General features: G+C 50.8%; 1 protein-coding gene across 2 annotated transcripts in view; it reads left to right on the top strand.

Moving 5' to 3' along the window:
- Nucleotides 1–19,782, top strand: part of SLC4A3 (solute carrier family 4 member 3) — a 31,995-nt gene extending 12,213 nt beyond the window's left edge. The window contains exons 7-23 of one of the 2 annotated variants that reach the window (XM_053982468.1): nt 5,408–5,559; nt 6,186–6,366; nt 6,900–7,035; nt 7,138–7,312; nt 7,726–7,822; nt 9,566–9,750; nt 11,319–11,532; nt 11,842–12,063; nt 12,390–12,538; nt 13,920–14,114; nt 14,559–14,765; nt 15,360–15,449; nt 17,034–17,200; nt 17,582–17,835; nt 18,085–18,254; nt 18,719–18,892; nt 19,614–19,782. In XM_053982468.1, coding sequence (XP_053838443.1) covers nt 5,408–5,559; nt 6,186–6,366; nt 6,900–7,035; nt 7,138–7,312; nt 7,726–7,822; nt 9,566–9,750; nt 11,319–11,532; nt 11,842–12,063; nt 12,390–12,538; nt 13,920–14,114; nt 14,559–14,765; nt 15,360–15,449; nt 17,034–17,200; nt 17,582–17,835; nt 18,085–18,254; nt 18,719–18,892; nt 19,614–19,691 — 2,846 coding nt within the window. In that variant the 3' untranslated portion in view covers nt 19,692–19,782. The remainder of the gene's footprint in view (nt 1–5,407; nt 5,560–6,185; nt 6,367–6,899; nt 7,036–7,137; nt 7,313–7,725; nt 7,823–9,565; nt 9,751–11,318; nt 11,533–11,841; nt 12,064–12,389; nt 12,539–13,919; nt 14,115–14,558; nt 14,766–15,359; nt 15,450–17,033; nt 17,201–17,581; nt 17,836–18,084; nt 18,255–18,718; nt 18,893–19,613) is intronic. The other variant, XM_053982469.1, reaches the window with a different exon arrangement.
- The last annotated feature ends 4,919 nt before the right edge of the window (nt 19,783–24,701 follow it).

Here is a 24,701-nt window from a genome sequence, read left to right as displayed (position 1 = left end):
AGACGTCATGGAAATGCACGCTCCGGGCCTGAGGACATGGAGAATTCAATAGGTTGCTCTGCAGGCTGGAGAGGGAGGGAGACACCAGAGGGGAGTGAGGGAGAAAAGCGGTGCTGCACATGCAGCCTGGCTGTGCCCGGGCCACGGGTGCCTCATTCCTGGGCATCTGGCACAAGACCCTACGGAAAAGCGAGGACCCTGCTCTGGAGGAGCTGGTGGGCAGCCCACCACAGAAGCATCCCTGGGTGGAGCCAGTCTTCCTGGAACCTCATCAGTCCTCGGGGCTGCTGCAGCCGGCACCTTCATGCCCTGTGAGCAGGGGAGCGAGGCACCGGGGCTGGCCCCAGGGCTCTGGTGAAGCCCCCCAGGAGGGCAGCTTGCTTTCCACACGTCATCCTGGCTATGCTGGCTCCTCATCTGAAGGCGTGTCGTTCATGACTCCTGACCCCTGACCTTCACAAGGACAACATGACAACTCTTCAAGAGAGAGAGAAGCCAGCAAAGGAATCAGAAGGGGGCAGCAGCCCGGAGGTAGTGATAAGCACCTGTATTCGCAACTCACTCAGCTATGAAGACTTTGATGAATTTGCCTTCAATTTTGAAGACTATGATTTATGGGAGGCCATCAGAAACCATCTGGGCTACCCAGGCGGGGAGCCCACCTGTAAGTACCAGAACAGTGACCCCATGGTTGCACCTGTAGATCAGAGCCCCCAGCTACAGTGCGTAACCCCCTCCTGTGTTTGTTGTCTGTACCTTCTCCACGTCAGGTTGGTCTTCTAGTTTAGAGGAAGTACAGTCTGCCCCACTGTGTGTCTGGGGACACCAGAGGAGCTGCCTGATGCCTGTGTGTCTGTGTGAGGTCTTAGTACCAATGTGTTGTAATGCTGAGGTGCTTTCCTGTGTGTGTCTCGCTCGAGCAGCTCCAGAGGCAGCTGCATCTTGCTGTTTGTGCTTATCAGGATGTGGCCCATGCCGTGGGCAGAGAAAAAGCAGCTGCTCTGAAGTGTGTATAAAGACAAAGAGATTTCCCCTTCCATTTGTAGCACAAGGTGACAGTGTGCTGCTGCTCTTTTTGCTGGAATTTGAGTTGAGGTGCAGATCTGACAGCAGAGGTGGGTATCAGGTTCTAGCTCTGCACTGTAGCCTAATTACCCAAAGAAAAACTTTGTATCTGCATGCTTGAGCATGGCTGTGAAACTAGCTGATGGCAGGCTGGCTGGGGTGCCTGGACGGGAGAAAAGAGGAAGAAAGGAAGCAAGCGTGGGAAAAGCAGGGAAGAATAGCAATCTGGAGAGTCAAAAATGTCTTCCTGTTCTCTGCATCTGTTTCTGTACCTTCACATCCCTTGCAGAGCAATCTCTGAGCCATCTCGGAGACCGTGGAGAAACCAGAGCCTCACTCCCATCTCTCACAGGGGTCCTTCCTTGGTACATGATGCTAAAAGGTGGCCCACCTTGGGAGTGATACTGTTCATAGCCATGGCTCATGGGTGACTGTCCAAATGTCCTCATCTGGATCATGTGTTAATTTTTCAAGGGATTTTAGGAGTGCACATGGGAGGGTGATGTCCCAGAACTATCCCACTAAACAGTTTTCCACAGAAAACTGGGAAAGCAGAGTGATTGTAACAAAAGCTCAGGATGCTTTGGTTCAGCTTCTGCCTCTGCCACAGACTGTTTGATCTTGGGCAAAAAACTTAATTTGCCCTGCCTCTCAGTCCCAGAATCGTGTTCTCTTTGTCATCTGTTCCATCTTTACAAGCCTTCAGGAAAAGAACGTCTTCCTATGTGCTTCTGTAGGGACCAGCTAGTGGGGATTAGCTTCTGGCTGTTACAGTAACAAGTCTGCTACTTGTTACTGTAAATTGATAGAGCATATAATAGTAGCAAAGTTCAAAATAGAAACCTGGAGTAAAGTGGTCCCATCAGCTGTCCCAAGATGAATGAACTGCAAATTAAAAGTGTGAAGAAATTGTTCCAGGTTCACCTTGGAAAACATGGATATTCTCGGGAAGGTAGAAGGGGCAGATCACTCTGCAAGGTGTGATAATGCATCACTTACAAAGTGGGGAAATTGAGCTCTCTAATAGTTAACACTTTCATTGATTGCTACAGTTTATACTGTAGGTGCACTATACAGTCAACTCTTAATTATTTCTGTATAATGAATTCACATTGTGGATTAATCCTGCAGAGAGGTATGGCATCCTGCAGATGAGGTATGGCTGAGACACCAGAGTCTATTTTGTGCAGAGCCAGTTCACTTTCAGCCAGTGCCACTTGCCCAGCTATTTACTCCATGACAATGCCTCTTCCAGGACCAGCTCAGATCCAGGAGGAATATATTTTGAACAGAATGGAGTCCTTGGTCTCCTTGCATTCTTTTAAGTGTTGGGAGCATGGGGAGTGCTGGACCTGGACACCTGGTTGGCAGCAGGGATGAGCTATCCCTATCACACTGAACTTAGAATCAGCCAGGAGAGACTTGGGCTCTGTGCAGGACAGGGCAGTAGCTTTTTCCAGAAGCCAGCATGGGGCTGTGTCTTACAGTATGTTGATTAGCATTCCATTTAGTCTAGTTTTAAATATTTTAGGAATCTGAGTTTTAAGTGTCTTTTTATATATTTCAAGAGTCCAAGTTTAAAATATCTTTTTTCTTGCTATAACTTAACCATTGGGGTGGATGGGCAGTGTGCATTATCTTTGTGATGCCAGGATAGCAGGTTGCTCTCTAGTACGGATACAAGTACTTGGATGCCTCTTTCTGGTCTTCCTTCTCGTGGATTGAGGGAAATGAAAGGAGGGGAGCAGGAGCTATTGAAGGTGTAAATTGAACGCAATTGCCTGCTAGCAAAGGCATTCTTGGGGATGACTTTAAGCAGTGCAGCCATATCTGTCATATTCAGATTTAAGCTGATGGAACAAGAACTTGCTCATCTGAAGAAATCTGACTGTGGAAGCTAACGTGACAAGATCATCTTCTGGAAGAGACTGTAGGAGATGCTGTGTGGGAGGGTGACATACCAGTTCATTGTAGTGGAGCTACCACAGGAATTGCTCTCTGTCCTCTGACATTGTCACTGTCTTCACACCTGGGGAGCACTGAAGAGGAGCTACAACAAGAGCAGTACTCCTTGGGGAGTTTGGCTGCAAACAAGAAGGACAGACATATACCCTGAGCATATCACCCTTTGGTCTCAGTCTAAGATCGTGTTCTGAATAAGGACTTTTAGGTGCTCTCTTGAGCTTGACTTTCATTGGGGAAGGCACCAATCTGACAGGACACAGAAAGGGTCTCTGTAGAGCAACCTGAAGCACTTCAGCTGGGTTCTGCATGGGACTCTCAATGCCAGTGGTTCTCCTAAATTAAGACCAGGTGCCCACCCTGCTCCTATGAGTTGTAGCCCTTAGCTGGCATCTCAATAGCCACAAACACTACCAAGGAAGAGCAGCAAAGTAGATCTCTCCTTAGTCTGCTGTAGGTAGGGCTCTGGAGATGTGCCTTCACCAATGCTCTCTGACCCTTCATCACTCTGATTCCTGTCCTTGTCAGTGAGTGTGGGAGTCACTGGAGGTGCTGTCAGGAAATGTGGCTCCTTGCTTTTTATCTGTCCTCCAGCTGTTGTCTGGCTAAGACTAGACACCTGTGGATGCTTTCTAGGTCTGTTGTTGAAGAGCACTGTAATAAGTTGTCATTGCTGAGAGTAAAGCTTGCTGTCCTCTGTATTGCTGAGTAGAGTGTACTCAGGCCCTGATTTTCTAGGGACACAGTGAGAAGGAGTCCCAGGGTGCATAGAAGAATTAGATGCTACAGGGATCGGAGCAAAGGTGCCAGATACCAAGATCATCTGCATGGTGGACTGCTTGTTGCATGCATGAGCTCATAACTGAGTGTGCTGAAGTGGCTACTGTGCGTGCAGGAACTGAGAAATCCATGTGAACCTCCATGGAAGCCCCACACGTGCCTGGCTCCCAGAAACATTCGTAGTGGTTATTGGGCCATTATTGGCTCCTATCGACATTGCAGTGCAGTAAGTGGAGCAGGGAGGAGTCCCACCATCAGCAGGACATGCATCAGCAGGGCAGCCAATGGGGGAAAATGCCCTGAGGCTCAGTATTGATTCATTTTATATTTAATTTAGCGACCCAGATTTCCAAGGTGCAAGGCCATGGTATGCCTAGCCTGATGCTGGGTGTGTCTTTCCATGCCAGAGGTATATAGATATTTTTCTGCAACATCAAAGAGACCACTTAGACTTAAAACCCTGTGCTTTTTACTGTTTCTCATACCCTGAAAGCTGCAGGTCTTGAAGCTTAGTGCAGAAAGATATATGCAAGCAGAATATTCACCCCAGGCAATGGAGAGCTGCCCTTGCTCTGCCAGGGAGAAGACCTTGGCATTGTCTTACAAGCACAGCCAACAAATCTCAATGGACCAAAGCTGAGCAAAAGCCCTGACTCCATAATCTAGTTGGGCAAGCCTGCCCATCCTGAAACGAAGCTCTGAGGGTTTCCACATTCCTGTGGGTTGTCCATGCTGAGAAAGATACACTTGCTGTCTCTGGGTAGCATCCAGGGATATTCTCCCTGGCAGGCTGTTGCCCAGGTGCTATTTCTCTGGCATTGCAAAAAGGCTAGCATGGTTGTGGCTGCATTTTGGTGGGCACTGGCTAACCAGCAGCACAGTGATGGATCTGTAGAGCAGCCTTAACAGCCTCTGTGGAGGCTTTGTGAGGCTTTGCCTCAGCCAGCCAGTCTCTAACGCAGACCTTTCCGAGGGCATTACAGCAGCACTGCGGATCATCTAGAAGCAGCGATAGCTCGACTTCACTGCCAGCCTCCGAGCCAGCCCCAGGCCACAGTGTTATTCTACAGTCTCGTCACACAATTAAATAAAACAGACATTGATATTTCCTTATGTCTCCCAGACCAGCAGCTAAATATCTTTCCCTTTCACTGCCCTTTATGCTTGCTGAGCACCAGGCCTTGCCCTGGTGCAAGAGCTGAAGCCCAGCCAGGTGCCTGCCTTTGCTGTGTGGTGCAGAACTGTGCAGGCAAGGCTGCAGCTTGTGTTTTGTTGGGGGAATATGGGGAGGATTCCCACACCACTTGTTCAAGTACCATGAGTAAAAGCATTTATTATGAAGCCCCAAGTATATGCACAGCCTAGGAAGAAGCCTTCTTTGTGAAGAGGTTAGCTCACAGACATCTGGAAGAGATGAAAGTAGACAGATGAGGCAGAAAGAATCTTCAAAGTTCTGGAGGGTGATGGTGTGTTCTCCAGCTGCCAGGGCTTTGATAGCCTAAGTTAATGAGAGAAGGACGTGCTTGGATGTGTTTCCCTGCCAGACAGTGTATATCCACTAGACAAATTGGTGGCCTTTTTTCCTTTCCTATGTCTTCAGGCCACCGCTTTGAAGATAACCCAGGTGTGAGGAGGCATCTGATGAAAAAACCATCTCGGAGTCAGATCACCAGGACAAGCAAAAAATTAGCATCAACTCCATCTGTCAAGAAAAAGAAGAAGAAGAAGAAGTTGGATAGAAAGCCCCACGAGGTATCCATGTGCTGTCCTCCCACACTTGTTCAGAAGCCATAAATCAGGACTAGAAACATGCAATTTATAAAGTGATAAATGTGTTTCAGTATAATTAATTATTTACATGACCTTGAGGGTGACATTTCATGCTATTATCCATTACCATGAGAGCTGAAAATACACTTTTTTCAATATAAGGGGAGATTTCCCTGAAACCACAAAGCTTTGACCTTAGGAAAGACATTAAAAGTCATAGAAATGATGATGTTGTTGTGGAAGTTGGCAGCACAGTAACATCACTATCTCTGGTACGTGTGGGAAATTTAGGGGGAAACCAAGAAGAAGGCAGAGGACAAAATTTTAGTAGTTTGGTAGAAAGAGATGCAGCATTGCATCATTCTCTCCTTTCTGCCCACACCATGTGACTTGGAGCTTTCTGGTGCTTCATGTGTTGATGGAAGGTCCTGCCATGCTGTCAGTGATATTTATCCTGGCTGCTTCTGTGTAGTAAACCTCTGGTTAAACTATGGCAGGTTTGTTCCAGTAGCACATCAGACCAGGCGGTACCTCGTGAAGAGAGCTGAGGCTTTCTGTGTGCTGCTGGTAGAGCTGTATGCATCTCATGTCCTTGTAATCCACACTAGGTATTTGTGGAGCTGAATGAGCTGGTGGTGGATAAGAACCAGGAGATGCACTGGAGGGAGACAGCCCGCTGGATCAAGTTTGAGGAGGATGTTGAGGAGGATACAGCAAGGTGGGGGAAACCCCATGTGGCTTCACTGTCCTTCCGCAGTCTGTTGGAGCTCAGGAAGACTATTGCCCACGGTGAGTGAGGAAGAGCAGACCAGGGTTTGTCTCTAGGACAGGTTTTGCTGGATAGCTTCTGTTGCTGTTAGGTTCCTCACTGGTGGCACGAAGCAGCATCTGCGTCCAGGCTTCATGTAGGGTCTGCGGAGACAGACATCCTGCAGCGTGTTTGGCAGGGCTTGCATTACCTCAAGGGTGCCTGTGTTGGTTCCACGCTCTGCTTCACTGGTCTCAGGCACATGGAAGCTGCAACCCCCAGCTGTGCCTTGGCCAGCAGGCCTTGGACCCATCTGTGGTGTGGAAAGGCAAGTTTGGTCAGAGTGGGAGACTGAAATTAAAGGAGATACCAGAATTACCACTGCATGTTGGAGCTTTTGGGTTCTCTTGGGGCAAGGGTTTACAGAAAGGACATGGGGCACTTGGGCATTTCTCAGCTGAATCTGTACCCCAATCAAAGCCTGGCTCCTGGTGAAACAGCTGTGTCCCCAGAGTGTGAATGCAATGGGGAGTGTTGCACTCTAGGAGCAGGGCTCTTCCCCTCATGCTGGCAGGTGCCGTCCTCCTTGACTTGGAGCAGACCACTCTGCCTGGCATTGCTCACCTCATGGTGGAGACCATGATCATCTCTGACCAGATCAGGGCAGAAGATCGAGCCAACGTGCTGCGTGCCCTGCTGCTGAAGCACAGGTGGGTGGATATGGATGTGGGCTCTCAGGGCCCGGGGGTTATCTGTGAGCCCCAGGTGGCAAGGGAGGCAGGTCCCCTCATGGCCACCACTCTCCCCCTCAGCCATCCCAATGATGAGAAGGAGGGCTTCTTCCCGAGGAACCACTCCAGCTCCAGCATGAACTCCATTGTGGGAAACCACCATCACAACCACACCACAGACACATGCGTGCCCCTCATGGGGGAAGAACGCATTGAGATGGCTGACCCCAAGGCCAACGAGACCGAGTGCAAGGAGGTAAAGGTGACCTGGGGGGGTTACTGTGTCCTTTTCCTCTTCCTGTGGACAGCTGTTGGCTGACAGCAGGCCGTGTTGCCTGCCTCTGAGCCCGTTTGTGGGGAAACCTTGTAATGCAAGGACTGAGCTCCCTGAATCACCTGGAGTGCTGGAAATCAGGTCACTGCATTATGATTTTGGTACCTAGTTTTGGCCTTGCGCTGTATGCAGATGTCTGCCTGAACATGTAATGGCAGCAGCAGCCCTGGCACTTGCAGGGTGGCCTTTGCTGTGAGGGTGCCTTGCTGTGAAGCAGGCATTGGTTGTGCAGCCAAGGCAAGCCCAGCTGCATTTGTGCAGTGGGGTGCAAGGTTGTGTAGGGAGACCAAAGCATGGGGACTTCACCCTTACTTATTTGTATTCTTTCCTGGCAGAAAAACCCTCATCTTCATAACTCTGAGGGCCATCGTAAATACCTGAAGCTGATGGAGAAAATCCCTGAAGATGCAGAGGCCACAGTGGTCCTTGTGGGTAAGAGGTGGCATGTAGAGTCCCCCAGTGACTAGTGCAGATTCTGGTGTGGCCCCAGTGGTCTGTGCCCTCACTCCTGAGGGATATTTGGTCGTCTCATACATGTTCAGCTGGGCAGTGAGCCTGGTACACTCCCTCCTTTGGTGATGGTTCATGTTCTGTTTGTGTATAACCAATATATGGCCTGCCAGGGTAGTTCTTTTCCTAAATTAAAAAAGAGGTTGATAGACACTGCTGCTGGGAGCTGGGGCCCAACTTAGGGGTGGAAGTCCTGCCAGGCTCACATTATGTCTGGTTTTGCAACTGAGAAGTAGGTGAGTGGTGCCTGAAGGACTGATGGCCAAGCCATCAGCCTGCCCTTTGACCATTGCTGCTCTCTGTCTGGCCTCTTAACACCTTGCCAGCAGCTGGGCCCTGTCCCTGGCCAGTCTTGGCTGCTGACTATGTGTGCCAGCAAGCTTTGAGTTGACAGAAGCAGGGCCTAGCTGGTGGCAAGGTCTCAGATATTGACTGTAGCACTACCTATTAGAGAAATAGGACCTATTTCTCTGTACAGGAGGGCTGTGAGCAGGCAGGCTTGAGCATCAGTGGGCTTGGTGCCTTCTGAGTGCAAGAGTATTCCTCTCGGCACTTTGCTGGCATTAACTTCTCAGCAAACCAAACTACACTACAAGAAAAGTAAATGTCATTGTCTACCCAGTAGATTAAAAGCTCAAGGAAAGAGGCTTGGCAGCTCAACCAAACTGATGCTTAATCACGATGAGGCCAAATCAGGTTCATAAGTGCACTTTTGAGTACTCAAATAACTAAACATTGGCTTGTTTCTGAGCTAAGGCTGTGTCTTGGGATTTGCTTTGATTCTCAGAAGGCCCAGATTTGCCAGCCTGACACAGAACACAGCTCTTTTCTGGACACAGATGGCAGAAAGATCAGTAATAATGCCAGTGAAATACCAGTATTCAATAAACATTTGTGTTGAGTATGTGAAGGAAGTGGCTGGTGTGCTGGAGGATGGAGGATGCAGGAGTACTTCCCAATCTGTTAGGAACCGAGGAGACTGCCAAGCACTGATGAGATTCAGACATTGTAAAACAAAATGTGCAGTTTGCACCTATGAGTCTTTAGAGCCCTGACTTACTTTTCTCTGAAAAAAAAAAAAAGTTTAGGAATACAGGGAACATATAAAGTAACAGAAAAAGCTCATAGCTCAAGAAGGGAAGAACAGTGAACCAGTACCTATAGGCTCTTTAACCTGACATCCTTCTTGGCCAGCATAGTGGCAGAGCTAATATGGGATTCAATTAATAAAGAGCTAAAGAATATGAATGTAATTATTGCCAAGCAGTAAGGTTTATGGGAAATAGGTCATGTCAAGCAAACCTGATTTCATTTTTGATGAGATTAGAAGTTTGTTTGATAAAAGTAACATGTAAGAGGTTTCCTTCGATAAGTGGGAAGAAATCTTCTGATTTAAACTTAGCCCCTTATAATGTAAGTAGAACCCATCTGTAAGGGATTGAGAATGGGCTGAGAGGCTAAAGAAAGTAGCACTGCTTTTGAATGATCAGTGAAGCACTTGGAGCAGTCCTCAGTGTGAAGTTCAGTGCTATGTCCATGGTCTGGAGAAAGTACATGACTGCAGGGCTTGTAGGAACCTCCAAAACCCCTGTCTCTGCTGTTAAAGAGAGCCCAGTACAGCTCACTCCAATGATTAACTCTGCTCCAAACATTGCCCCCTGGCAGGTTGTGTGCAGTTTCTAGAGCAGCCAACCATGGCCTTCGTCCGACTAAATGAGGCTGTCTTCCTGGAATCTGTCTTGGAGGTCCCAATTCCTGTCAGATTCATCTTTGTGCTGCTGGGACCTAGCCAGGCCAACATGGACTACCACGAAATTGGCCGCTCAATCTCCACCCTCATGTCTGACAAGGTGAGGAGCTGATGGGCAGTGATGCTGTGAGGGAGCTTTGCTGGCTTCTTAGAGGACAGTCTTGAGATAAGAGCTGTGCAAAGGCTCAGATGGGGTAGGCAAGTTTGAGCATCTGGGATTTTTAAGATCAGCCTGGCTTGGCCAAGGTAGAATGCTCCAGTGCAGAGGAAAGAGTAGGACAGACACTTACTTGGCTGGGACAGAGTGTGCTAGACTGGGTGAAGAAAGGGACCATGTGTAAAAGCAGGAGAAAAAGATGACCCAGGGTTAGAGGAGTAATGTTCAGTCGACATTTCACAGAGAGGTGGGGATGCTGAGTGATGCCTTTGACCTTGGCACCTGGCCTGGACCACACTAACAAAAAACCCAGCAGTTCCTGGGGACTGTTTTCAGGTGTTTGGATGAAGCTTTTTAGCTGAGTCCCATGGCTGGGACATTCATGCAGAGGAGCACATCCATACAGGAGAGATGAGGAGGCAGGAAAGTTTCTCTGCCAAGCAAGTACACTGCTAGAAGTGCCCCATCTGACTAGATGGCAGTGAAATTGATTACCTTGGTAAGGAATTAAATGCAAAGGAAAGACAATCTGAGCATCTGCTGCATACATCCAGCACAAGAGGATCAGAGGTTCACAGGTCCTTCCTGCAGGTGCCACGTAACTGTAAGCAAAGTAACAAACCTTCCTGTACTGCCACTATTGCACAGCTTTCACTGAATTGGGGACTAAAAGGCTTAATAAGGAAAAGTGCATTAGAGGCAGCAAGACTGAAAGATTCCTTCCCTGAAGTTGTGTGGGGCTCAGCTGAGGATGTGTTTTTAGCCAGAAGAGGTGAGGTGCCATTCCAGCTTCAGTGCTGTGTTTGTGGGCTAACCTCATTCATTTGAGTCTCTGGTTCTCTTGCTGGAAGAGCAGAACCAGCTGCTGCAGCCAGGGCTGGCCACAGCAAGGTTACACAGTCCTGGCGCCGTGGAGAGAGTACAGTATCATTTACATTGAAGCTGTGGCTCCAGGGAGTCTGTGTGCTGCAGGGACCGTAGCTGTCCCCTACCTCCTTTACAGGCTGTTCACTCATTCATCATCCTCCAGCCTTTTCTCTGGAGGCATGTTCCAGAGGCAGTGCAGCACTTCCACCTGTTTGCCAGCACTTCCCTGCCTGGTCTCCTTAGTCCTTCCTTGCTAATCTGCTCTTGCTATCAGAAATATCTCCCCTTTTCTGCCTAGTTTCCTTTGCATGGCTTCCCTCATGTTGTAGATACCTATTTTCTTGCTCTCTTTCTGTCTACCATGTGGAGATTCCCAAAAGTCTCTTATGCTCCCTGCTCAGTTCATGGTTCTTGTGCTTTATAAGTGTGATGCTTTAGGGCTCTACCAGCTTCTCCCTCAAAACAGGAGGTGGGATTCAGGAGTGTGGGTCACAGAGTGGCAGTAGGGAGATGAGTAGTGAATGGAGGGGGAGAATGTTACTCTAAAAGTCACAGCTTGAAGCATTGTCTTTCCAGGCTGTAGTAGCTGGGTCTAGTCTTGGTCTGAGCCTTCTCCCTCTCTCTTTTTCCCCTGCCCCTTCCAGCACTTCCATGAGGCTGCATACATGGCAGATGATCGTCAAGACCTCCTCAATGCAATCAACGAGTTCTTGGACTGCAGCATTGTCATCCCCCCATCAGAGGTGGAGGGGAAAGACTTGCTCAAATCCATTGCCACCTTCCAGAAATTGCTGCTGAAGAAGAGGAAGGAGAGGGAGCAGAAGTCCATGAAGGAGGGCACTGCTCAGGAAGCCAAAGGTCTCTCCATTCACATTTGGGCAAGTTTGTGCCTAGTGCCCTGTGTGCACCAATGGGCCCTCCCCTCCCAGAGCCTGGCAGAAGGGTGAGCAGGGCCTGGCTCCTGCAGTGGGGAGTGGGGAACGGGGCAAGGCAAGCAGGACAGTGACTGTGGACAGCTCTGGTGGCTGGGGACAGGTGGAGGCAGTGGGATGTGCTGTTGCAGAGGGCCCGCCAGGCTAGTGCTGCTCTATGAGATATTGGGGAGAGGGACAGCCCAAGGGCTCAGCTGTGGTCCTTGCTGAAGCCTTGTCCTCCATGCACCTCCAGAGCTGTGTGAAGTGAAAGCTGAGGAAGAAGAGGAGGAAGCTGAGGATGACCCTTTGAAGCGAACTGGGATATTTTTTGGAGGTCTGGTTCGGGACATAAAGCGCAGGTACCCCAAATACCTCAGTGACATCAGAGATGCCTTGCACAGCCAGTGTCTCGCAGCCGTTCTCTTCATCTACTTTGCTGCTCTCTCTCCTGCCATCACCTTCGGGGGACTCCTAGGTAATGGGCCTGCTTTCTGGTCTGCTCTTTGCACTCTGGGACACTGGCTGTGTCTGTGTGATGCTGTTCTGGGGTGGGCTTTGGTGCTGTTCTCTCAGGGAGAGTGGTAGTGCTGTGCCTCAGCTGCTGCCTTGTTCCCTCCCTGCCATTTGGCCTCTCCAGCCTCAGCTGCCTGGGCTCCCTCCGTGCTCCCTGCCTAACACAGGGCACCTCTGACTGATGGCATGGGGACCTGCTTCCTCTGTCTGGAGCTGTGCAGCCTGCCTGTCTGTGGTGATGGTGCCTATGTCCAGGCTATAACACTCATACATTGTTCTCTTTCCCAGGAGAGAAAACTGAGGGTCTCATGGGGGTCTCCGAGCTGATAATCTCCACCTCGATTTTAGGCATCCTCTTCTCCCTGCTTGGAGCCCAGCCACTCCTGGTTATTGGCTTCTCAGGGCCTCTGCTGGTGTTTGAAGAAGCTTTTTACAAGGTACACGTGAGGCAGTGTCTGTGCTTGGCACCTGCTCACTCTGTCCTTGCTCTGGAGAGGGCAGCTGGCATTTCTCAGCTCTACAAAAGGTCTTTATTACTGTGAACTCTTTTGAGTCCTTCCAGGCTGCTCTCAGCTCAGCCAGGGCTGCCCTTGGCTCTGCTGACGCTTTGCAGGTCCCACTACAGGGACTTCTACCTCTCATTGCTGTATCTATTTTCCCTTGAGGTGTGACACTGATAGCAGCACTCTACATGCTGACTGTGAGGAGAGCACTGTCCCCCAGCCCTGTGCTGCAGCTCATTGGCATAATGAGCACTTGTAGCTGCATCCTAAAACTTTATTGTTCTTGGGGCTTCCTTTGAAGACCATTTAATCACTTTTATCTGTGTCCAGGTTTCCTTTTATGGGAGCTCAATAACATTCAGTGTACCACCCGTATGGGATGTGCCACATGTATTATTCCCACCTCTAAGGATGAGCCCAAGGGTGTGTGGAGAGGTATCCTGGCCAGCCAGGATGGATATGTTTCTTTCTCAAGTAGCATGACCTCTTTGCTTTTGAAAGCATCCCTGTATCACTGTACCTTCAAGCAGTGGATCTAATTCTTCTCCTTTTCTCTGGCTCCCAGCATATCTGTGTCTTTGAAAAAGCATAGTTTTTTCTACAGCTGGATTTTCACCTTGTCAAGAGTTTGGAGCTGCTGATGCTATTGCAGAGTGGGAATTTCTCTGCTCTCCTGTGACTGCACTTCTCACTGACCACTTTTGCTTTGTCCAGTCACTGTGAACAGAGGAGTACCTCTGCCTGTGGTGGTACTGAGGAAGGCTGCAAAGGGAGGGGTATGATTTGTCCTTGAAATAGTTGGTGTGTGTAGATGAGAAGAGGCAGTGGAGATGGTCTCCTCTGTGGTGGCAGCCTGGAGGCTTTTTTCCACACACATACAAGTGTCTGTACACAGGGTGCTGTGTGAGATTGTGGCCTTTATGCAGTGGGATGTAGTAGGATGCTCAGGCTCTCCTTTGTAGGGAACAGGCTTGTGCTGTTGAGTGCATGGAACAATGGAGAGCTGTGTTTGAGCAATGGCACCTCCATATGGGTGGGATGGGGAGTGTTATGCATGGGCTGGCTTCAGCAGAGCATGAAGGAGGTACTGTTACAAAGACTGGAGCGGGAAAGACCTGCTTGGTGTGAGCTCTCAGGTGTTAATGCAAAGTATGCAAATTTACCTGTGATTCTAGCCATGAATTCACTGATTCTGTGCTGGGTGCCCAAGCAGATGTAGATGCTTTTTTCCAGGACAGTCTTTGATCTTAATGGGGAGTAGATGCAGGAGGCAGCCTGAGGAGCCATGAGTAACTCCTTCCCCTTTCCATTTCAGTTCTGCCAGACACAAGGCATTGAGTATCTGACAGGCAGAGTGTGGATTGGTTTGTGGCTCATCGTCTTCATCTTCATTATCGTGGCAGCAGAAGGAAGCTTCTTGGTGCGCTACATCTCGCCCTTCACCCAGGAGATCTTTGCTTTCCTCATCTCCCTCATCTTTATCTATGAGACCTTCTACAAACTCTACAAGGTGAACCTTCCCTGGGGAGATGGGCTGCTGCATCTCTTAATCCCTTAGGAACCTGCTGCTTTAGCACACAGGAGGCGAGGGAACAGGGCCAGCTCAGCCACAACTTTCCTAGACATTCTGCAGAGCAGTTCTTTGATGGTCTCATGCCTCAGCCCAGCTGGCTCCTGTGCCACCACAGAGAGTGGCAGGAAGACCCCTAATGTCTCTCTCCCCTTCTCTTCCTGCAGGAGGCATTAAAGAGGGGTCACTTTTCTCTCCCCAGCCCTCTCCAGCTGGGTAGGTTGCGAGGCGAGGTGACGGATGCTGGGATTGTCCGTGCCCACCATCTACTGCCCTCACCTCTCCACAGAGCAGGACGCCTCCGCTTCCCCCTGCCCTCAGTAGTGACAGTGCCCCCTGACCCTCCTTGAGGTAACTTGTCTGCTGCTTCTCTCCCCTGCTCAGGTGTTTGCAGAACACCCTTTGCTGAAGTTCTACCCACCAAACGTGCAGAGCAGCCTGAATGCCAGCGTGCTCTCTACGGATGCGATGTCACTGGGAACCAGGATGCAGCCCAACACTGCTCTGCTGTCCCTCATCCTCATGCTAGGCACTTTCTTCATTGCCTTCTTTATGCGCAAGTTCAAGAACAGCCGCTTCTTAGGAGGAAAGGTGAGAAGTTTGTGGGATTCACATGTTAAGGACAAGGGACACACCAAACAGATAATGCTTCTAGCTACAGATCTTTATTCTCCAGAACACTTGGACGTCCCCCAAAGAAACACCAGAAACCCTTTAAATACCTTGCAGGAGGGATGGTAGCCCACCCTAGGGTGCAGACAAGAGCTGACTGTTGATGATGGTATCTGCACTGTCCTGCTCCAGTGAGGCTGCTGGAAAGTCCTCTGGACCTTGGGAAAGCTCATTGGACTGGATACAAGTCTGTTAAACTAAAATATAAGAAGAAGAGCTTACAACTTTTTTTCTTTGGACATCTCTCTGTGTGCAGAGTATCTGTGTAATACCTGGAGCACTGTCTAAACAGGCCATCAGGAGCAATTAGCCAGTCATATAAGAGCATGTTATGTGGGCAGTGGGATGCACAGCCCCATGGGTCAAGGCTGGGTTTCCTTGCCCTGCCCATCAGCAGTGCTCAGGTTTGGAGTGGTACTTGGCCCCATCTGGGACTTCTCTTTGCCATAGGCTCCCTATGCATGCATGGAGCTGTCCTGTTCCTTTTGCTAATGACAGGTCTGTGTTCTGCAGGCGCGGCGGATCATCGGAGACTTTGGGATCCCCATCTCCATCCTGGTCATGGTGCTGGTGGATTACACCATCACTGACACATACACACAGGTGGGTGCCAGCACTGCCCTCAGAGCCTCTCCTGCAGTCCAGCAGTGATCTCTGTGGCACTGACCTGCTCTTGTGCAAAGGGGAATTTGTATTTCCTGCCTCTTTAGTCATAACAGCACAAAGCAAACAGAAATATTCCCCTCATCCTCACTCCCACGCTGAAGGGAAGCTCCAAGGATCTTGCTGAGGCTGAGGCCAGAGCTACAGGGACTGGAGTGCCCTGTTATCCTTCTGGTCTTCTAGCTATTAGTAGGGGAGGGTTTAAGGGCTTTAGGGAGATTCAGTGCAGTTCTTTCCTTCTTTGCAACTCTAAACATTTGCAGTCAATCAACAAGATATAAACTGTTTATGCACAATGAAGAAGGTGGCATGTAGAATGGTTTCAATGGGGTATTTGTCATGAGTTTCGTACTCATTGTACTTATTCTCTTTTTGATAACTTAATGTTATCAAACAAACATATCTCACAGGTTTTATTTTTCCTCCTTTTTTAGTAAATATGGAATTATATATTTTTGGTTTGTTTGTTTGTTTTGTTTTTTTTTTTTTTTTTTTTTTTTTTTTTTTGTTTGGTTTTTGTTGTTTTTTTTGGTTGGTTTTTTTTTTTTTTTTTTGCTAAGATTGGGAAAAGGGTGAAAAGTATTTCCTGTTCGTCATGCAAGCTTTTTATCAAAACAGCCCAAGGCTTGGTGGAATCCAAATGCATTTTTATTCATTTGAATTTCAATGAAAAATTTCAGTCTATCAGACGTTAGTAAAATCATGCACTTTGTTACATTCTTTTCATACCCTTCTATACTTCTACAGTTAATATCAAAAGCATTATCATTTTAGTATTAACTCAGCATATGTACAAAGCTTTCCGAGAAAATGCTACTTAGTTACACAGCTTAACTCAAGGACAAACATTCCAGAAATATTATTCATACTTATGCTGATTAACATAAATGCAAATCATAAACTCTGCCTGCAGTGCAGATAGCAGAAATTGCTGTAGAGCAGCACAGAGCCATGGGTTCAAATGCTGATGAACGCAGGGTTAGGATGATGTACAGCAAGAAGTCTGTGTGGTCTGATGGGAGCACAAACATGATATTTCCTCTGAACATGGTCAGGGTGAGGTCATTTCCACAGAATGTGGCCACTTCTGGGGTTTGCACTGCAAAAACAATGCTATAAAATGTCTCAGAAAAGCCTTGGGAAGTCTGGAAAGCCACCTCAGAAAATAGTAGGCAGTTCAGAACACTTAATTTGTCCAAGCAGAGGTCAAGGAGCTTTTTAACCATGGTCTGCAAGGACTGACATGGGAGCAAGGTTCCTGAGGGAAGATATTTCCTTGATTTCTTGGAAAAAATGAAGGGAATTTAAGTAGCTGAAAGGAAATGACACAGGCCTATGTTAGGGAACATGGGGTTTTTTATACTGAAGGGGATTATCCATGAGGAAGTCCTGCTCAGTTCAGGGTGGCTTAACCCATCATCTGAGGCGTTCAGAACAGGGAGAGCAGGGGGATCAAAGCTGTGTGAGGCTGTGGGCTTGTTTGTATGAATGAGTAACTGCTGGGTTTTGCAACTACACCACCAGAAGCTGAATGTCCCCTCCGGCCTGTCGGTCACATCCCCTCACAAGCGTGGCTGGTTCATCCACCCCATGGGCAGTAGTGGGACCTTTCCGCTGTGGATGATGTTTGCCTCTGCCATCCCTGCCCTCCTGGTCTTCATTCTTATCTTCATGGAGACACAGATCACTACGTGAGTACCTCCCCCTCCAACCTCAACCACTGCTATCCCCTAGACAGGCAAGGCCAGGATGGCTGCTGGTTCACTTGGAGATGCAACGGACATCCCAGAGGAACAGCAAGAGCAGGATCCTAGGCATTTCAGACTGAACCTTGGCTTCTCCCATCATCTTTTGGCTCCCCTCTTGGCATATGGTGTAGTGGAGACCTGCCTTAGCCAAGCACAGGAGGAAACTGCTAACCTGAGGCTGACAGCCACCATCCCCCTCCTCAGCCATCTTCTTGTTATCCCCATGTGTGCTGTCTCCAGAGAGCGAGTGTTGTCCCCAGCTGCAGTGCTGTCCCTAGACACTGACCTGGGCCTTGCACTGATCCAGGCTCTATTTTCTTTCAGGCTGATTGTTAGTAAGAAGGAGAGGAAGTTGCTGAAAGGCTCTGGCTTCCACCTGGACCTTCTGCTCATTGGCACTATGGGGGGGCTTTGCGCTCTCTTCGGGCTGCCCTGGCTGACGGCGGCGACAGTGCGCTCCGTCACCCATGTCAATGCCCTGACCGTCATGAGCAAGGCCATCGCACCCGGGGAGAAGCCCAGGATCGAGGAGGTGAAGGAGCAGCGTGTGACCGGAGTGCTTATTGCTGCCCTTGTCGGTGAGCCGCTGCTCAGGGAACAAGGGAGGGGAGAGGTCAGGACCAAGCACTTCAATCTCCTGGCAGTGTCCCTGCCCCGTGGGCCTGTCCATGCTCTGCCTGCTCACTGCAGGAGCACCCACACCTACCCATATTGAGTTTCCTTTTCCTTGCGCTCAGGGCACAGAGGAGGTGGGAGAGGGACAGAGGCTGAGGTGCCTTGTGGAGGGGCTGGTGTGGACACACATGCCCTGAGCTCTGTCTGTGCAGGTCTGTCCATTGTGATGGGGAACATGCTGCGGCAGATCCCCCTGGCTGTTCTCTTTGGCATCTTCCTCTACATGGGGGTTACATCGCTCACCGGCATCCAGCTCTACGAGCGCCTGCTCCTGATCTTCATGCCATCCAAGCACCACCCTGACCACATCTACGTTGTCAAGGTGAGCAAAGGCAGGTTGCACAGAAAAAGGTAATGAGGAGAAGAGGAAGAAGAAGCAGGTGAGGGGAGGATGGTATTTTGCTAGAGTGATACTTGGCTTGGTGACCCTGCTTGGCTGCAAGTTTGTGCTGAGAAGTGCAAGGCATGCAGAGAGATGGTACAATGCTGGTAGACTTCACCCAGGAGTGTATTGCTAGGATATTGTATGGATGGACAGATAATTTGTAGGATTGATGCACTGCTTGAGGGGGTTGAGGGACACTGCATTGCCAGGTGGGTATGCTGCCAGGTAGCACAGAGGTTGATGTGTTAGGGAGTTCTACCTGGCTGTGGAGTAAAGGCAGGTAGACTCTGCAGCAGCAGCTACTCGTACTATGCTATGCAGAAAAGTTTTGTTTTGCCACTTGGGTCTTTATTAATCTGTGTGGAAAGTTAATGTGTTCTTAGACTGGATTTACCTACTAGGTGAAGACCTGGAGAATGAATCTCTTCACCTGCATTCAACTGGCCTGCATTGTGCTGCTCTGGGTGGTGAAATCTACAGTGGCATCGCTGGCCTTCCCCTTTGTCCTGATCATGACAGTGCCATTGCGACGCTTCGTGCTGCCCCGCTTCTTCCATGACAGGGAGCTCAAAGCGGTGAGCAGACAGCTGTCCTCAGTCTAGCTTGCAACACTGGAATGAGATTGAGGAGATTTGGCAGCCTGAAAGGCTGGGAGATATGGGCCAGTAAAGCCTTGAGGCTCTTTGCTCAATAGGAGTAAGTGGGTGGATGGCTTCCTTGGATCTTGTAGCCCTGGGAGTGCAGTATGAGATGGTTGGGCAGCCTGGGCCAAGGAAACAGGTTCCTACCAGGCAGAGGCCTGGAATAAGGATTTCCCCTTCCATCTTGTGCCTCATTAATCAAGAAACACCAATTCCCCACTGAACCAGCAGCAAGAACAGCCCAGCAGCACATCAGAGCCTATGGCTGTAGGCACTTCATCATATAACCACAGTGCCAGGGTGCTGGCAGCTCTTCAAGAGCTGGCAGCTCCTCTGCTGCTGTCAACATCCTGAGCTTTTGTTGGAGAGCCTGGAGCAGCACCCAGAATTGAGTGCTGCCACCAGGGGGAGAGGAAGGAGCTGCAGTGCTGGACCAAAGCCCCAGGCATTAGAATAGAAAGGGCATTGGGCTGGGGACACATGGATGGGCATGAGGGTTTAAAGGAGCCTGTTGGGAGGGGAAGGAGCACGAGCTTTGCTTTTCCCAGCACAGCTCAGCTGATTGGGTTGCTGTGTGCTGATCCCTCTGTGCCAGGCTTGACCCCACAGTGGGGGCAGCTGTGGCCTTCATAGCCTGGTCTCTACCTCTTCTCAGTTGGACTCGGAGGATGCGGAGCCAAATTTCGACGAGGATGGCCGGGACGAGTACAACGAGCTGCACATGCCTGTGTGAGCCGGGAGCTGCCCTCCCTGCTCGTGAGACAGGTGGCTCATGCCTGCTCACCCCTCCCAAGAACTGACTGGAGACTTGCCGTGAGTCACACTGTCTCTTGCCTGGACCAATGAATGGCCATTCCATAGCCCTGCAGGATGCAGCCCTGGCTCTGGCTGCCCCATCGCTCGCTCAGCAGAGGCTGTGAGTCTCTCTCCTCTTGGACCTGGTGGGCTGAGAGATGCCTCTCACATCCCAAAGCTGTGTGGGTCTTGAGTGCCCCTGGGTCAGGGGTCTGTCCCCTCCCTGCTGGAGGCAGCCTGTGCCTGGTCTCCAGGCGGTGAAGGGGAACCATGCCAGCTGGTGCCACTGCATTCCCCTCCACTACCATGACGCTTGGGTAGCTTGGGTATCTCAGCACGTGACACTGAGCACTCACAGGAATGGGCTAGAAGCTGCCTCTTCTCCCAGGCCAGCAATCTCCTTACTCAGCTGGCAGATGCCTTGCTCCTGCTCTCTCTGCCCCCTTCTAGGAGTGCTTGCACCAGGCCTCTGCCACAGCTAGTGGCCCATGGGGCTGCTGCAGCCTGGCAGACAGGCAAAGAGGGACTGGCACCCTAGCCCAGTCCTCCGGACCGTTTTCTGTCCAGTCACCTTCCCACATGACTGTTTTCAGCTCTTGCTTGACATGGAAGAGGCTGTTTGGCTCCCCTCCCTCTCAGTTTTCCCAGCCTTATTTCCAAAGGCAAACTGCACAGGGAGGGAAGGCTGGAGACAAGCAGGTATCCTGAAGGCTTGAATGCTTGCCCTCTTACAGGAACTAAGAGGAGTCCTCTGCCATTCTGCACCTCCACAGAGGTTGCAGGAGTAAACACTCATCACAGGGCTGTATCCCTGTTCCTGATCCCCACATTCCTGTCTCTGAGAACAAACCATATTTAAGAAGCTATACAAGAAATGTGGTGCTGGAGCATAAAACAGTCCTTTGGGTCCCCTCCCTTTCCCTGTGCAGTGATCCACTGAGTCTGGCTCCTTGCAAGCCTACAAGGAAGTCACTGAAACCCCAGCCCCTGTTTTGCTGCCATACTGAAATCATCTTTCACATCCAGCGGTGCCCTCCAGGTGGGAAGGAGCAGCACTCAGGGTGCCCAGCACTCAGCCCCCATCGCCTCTGGGCAGCTCCACAGAATCACAGGATGGGTCAGGTTGGAAGAGGCCACAGTGGATCATCTGGTCCAACCTCCCTGCCCAAGCAGAGTCATCCTAGAGCACATGGCACAGGATTGTATCCAGACTGTTCTGCAATATCTCCAGTGAGGGACACTCCACAATCTTTCTGGGCAACCTGTTCCAGTGCTCAGTCACTGCACAGTAAAGTCCTTCCTTGTGTTCAGGTAGAACTTGCTGTGCATCACACCTTTCCACCTGGCAGAGCTGTTCCCCAGTGTGTCCCTGAGCTGGCAGCCTTTGTTCAAAGCTGGCCCAGAAACTGTTTGATGGTGCCCTTGCTGCCCCTGGAAACTCCAAGGTTAGTGCCAGAAGAGAAAGCCCAGCCTCTTCCTGATGGTCTGTTCAGAGCTGGACTGTTCTTCCGGAGGAAGCTGGGATACTCACTTCATCATTGGATTTGGGAGAAGATGCTGCCCTCATTCCCACTTACCAGCCTGGCTCCTGCGAGAGATGGCGGATGCTTCATTACCAGGAGGGTCCACTACCTTCCTCGGGAGGCTGTAGAAATATCCCATCAGAGAAAGAAGCCTCTCCCACAGTAGGTCCTGCCCACAGCCTGGCCCCCTACAGGGCCCGGGGCGGAGAGACGAGTGTCTCTGTGTGTCTGTGGCCATGTGTGTCCTGTCCTCCCTGTGTAGTGTAGGAGGCCTGTTGTTTCTGTGCATTGTGACTCCTCTGACTATAGTGGAAACAGCTACACCAATAAACTCTTCACAGGAACTGTGCCTCCGGCTCTACACTTCTGGTTTTATCACCAATGGCAATAAATTAAATGGATTGAAATTCCCCAGCACAAAACTCTTGCCCACCACAGCCAGCAAGGTAGCAAACCCCAGCTGGAGCAAGAACTGTCACCATGTTACTCACTAGCACAATGGAGGCGGGCTTTTTGTCACTGTCATTGAGCAGACTGGTTACTGTGGACTCAGCCTCCACACTGGCTGCTGGAAACAGGAGGCTGAGCCCCATGTTTAACCACATGAACCACAAGAAACACATTTTCTTGCCTGCTTGCATCTGTATACATGTCCATGCTTGTGCCTGTGTGCTTGGCAGCATTCAGTGCCCATCTCCTTGTGCAGTCTGTAGCCAAATGCCGAATGACAGGCCCACGGCCTGAGCACAGAAGAAACATCTAATAAACGCATTCTTTCCATGCTTTCTTCCCAGGCAAGAACTGAGCCAGGTCCCTGTGAACTGCTGGCTGCCTGCAGCCCATGGTGATGGGTTGGATGTCCTCCAGTCTTGCTCTCCAGGGTGCTGCTGCTGGGAGTAGGTGGAAGTCCTACCGCCCATGGTCAGTCACTGGCTGCTCCAGGGGCTGGCTGCTGAGGCAGAGGTAGAGGGCTGAGCCTACCCAGGTACACAGGTGATGCCCATCCTGTTTCTGAGCTGGGTGTGCTGTGGGGCAGGCAGTGCCTGGCCTCACAGCACCCTCTCCAGGGCCTAGCAGCACTGCAGAACCTGCAGGAGAGGAAGCAGTTTGGGTGCCTTTCTCCTGAGCATTCAGTTGGGCTGGATGGTTGTATCCATGACCCAGAGGCTGCTCTGCCATGTTAGGAAACACTCCCTCTCCCATTCCCCACTCCTGAGGAGCTGTCCTTCCTCACATCTGAATGTCCAAACCAGCAGGTCATTGGTTTGGGCTGGAGAGATTATGGCTGTACCCAGTCCCACAAGAGTCACGTCTCCACCTGGATGTTCAGCCCTTTCTGTGCAGCACCCTGGACTGCAGCAGTGCCCCCACCCACCCTGTATGCAGACCAGGGAGCGCAAGCAGAGCTACATGTGCCCCTTACTGCATCAATTCTCCGGATGAGGATGGGCCTGACCTCTAGCTCCAGCAGCCAGTCAGCCTCTGGGATTCTGTGGTGGTATTCCTCTAGCTCTTCTGCTGCTCTTCAGCCAGGGCAGCCTCACTCTGGTGAGCCTCCATACCTGAGCTCTGCCAGGGCCGGGCCAGCCCTGGCCTCTCGCCTGCTGCTGCAGCCACAGGGGGCGGATGCGCTGGGAAACACGATGGGGCTGGGCACGAAGGGTGGTCACTGCTCCCTGCGGTGCAGCAGGGCCAGCAGCTCCGCCTGGCTCTCCTGCAGCTGGGCTTGCAGCACCCCAGCACTGCTGCCTGTGCCTACAGGCTGCACTGGGATCATGGGGTTGGGCAAGCCCAGGGGAGAGTTGGGCTGGTGGAGGGCCCTACTACATGGAGGGGGCTGTACAGTGCCGGGAGCCAACCTTGCTCTGCACCATGCTGGTGGCTGCAGTGGCAGTGATGGTGATGGTGATGCTGATGGTGGCAGGAAGCGGCTGTACCTGTTGTGGTGAAGAGAGACCCACTTCTGGGAAAGATCTGCTGTGGCCAAGCTTTGGTGAAAGACATCAGGGACCAGCTTCAAGACCTTCACAAAGGGCCCTACATCAGCAAAGCCACACAGATCATGCAAACTCTGGAGGCTGAAGACCCTCTGGCTGAGGGTCCCCCCTGCAGCAGCAGTCCCCAGTTACACCAGGGGGCAAAGAGCTGTGCAGCCAGGCAGGGGATGGATGCCAGTGGGGACTGCTGGGTAGGGCAGGCTCCTCATGCTTGTATAAGTTCTCACAGAGAGGGACCACCACCCTGGCACTGAACCTCTCCTTCAGTGTGCTCAGGTGCTCGGGTAGGAGGCCAGCCAGTCCACATAGCTGCTGGCCATGTCAGGGCTGGCCGAGCCAGGCTGGCAGTGGGCAAGCTTCTACAGGTGCTGCCAGCTCTCCACTCGCCCCGAGGGGCTCAGTGGCAGCACCAGCAGCAGCACGTGGTACAGACTGTGCAGGTCAAAGTTCTGGCACTGCTGCATGTACCTCATGAAGGTGCTGATCTCCCCTTTGAGGGCAGAGTAGAGGGCCTCCATGGGTGGCCACAGTGATGAAGGAGAGTTGACCAGGATCACAGCTCATCCCCATGGTCCTGGGCCGTGGGTGTGCTGGAAATCCCACTGCACCAGGATGCAGTGTAGGCAGGATTGCTGTGGAGGCTCTGGTTTGGGTCACACATATGGACTCAGTCAGCAATCAGTTCTACCAAAGCCTGGTGTGCTGCTCGAAGAGTGGGACGTCTGTCCAGCTCGGAGTCAGTTCTGGTTGCTCTGCCAAAGGAGAGACAGATGGAGAGGAGGGCAGCAGGGATGGGCTGAGGCAGGAGGAGTAAAGGGGCTGCAAGGGGTGCGCTCCATGGGGTACCCACACTTTAGTCAAACCAGAGGAGGAGAGAGAGGCTGCTGAGTGCTGGCACACCAGGAGCCTGCTTGGTCACAAAATACTGCTGCAGTGCAGGGGGAGTACCTGAGAGGCTGCCTGCAGATTCAAGGGATGCTCCTGTGCTGGGGCTGGGGAGAATACCCTGGGTGTCTGCAGGCCACCAGTTCTCCAGGGGGTGCTCTGGGATGGGGCAAGTGTTCACTTGCTCCCTGATAGGGGACTCGCTTATGCCAGACCAGGACTGCACTCCTACCAGAAGTTTCTCCCTTTTTGCTATATGAGAAGGGGTTTATTTTTACAAAAGTAAGCCTGTCCAGAAACTTAAAAATAGAAGGTCCTTTCCCAAAATTATCAACCTTATTATTTCAAACAACTGTATTGTTTAAGCAAACTGTTTGGGTTTCTGTTTCTGCCACCTGGGTTCAAGTACACTCAAGTTATCTTCTCCAGTTATTTTTGTTCTCTGCAGCCAGGAGGGACTGGCACACCTCTGTTGTCAGATACCACTGGCACCCATTCACATGGCCGTATGGCTGGGAAGTTAAGGAAACTGCTAGCTAAAAC

The sequence above is a fragment of the Vidua macroura genome, chromosome 7, assembly GCF_024509145.1.
Source record: "Vidua macroura isolate BioBank_ID:100142 chromosome 7, ASM2450914v1, whole genome shotgun sequence".
Classification (NCBI taxonomy): domain Eukaryota; kingdom Metazoa; phylum Chordata; class Aves; order Passeriformes; family Viduidae; genus Vidua; species Vidua macroura.
This window is presented reverse-complemented; position numbering and strand designations above follow the sequence as displayed.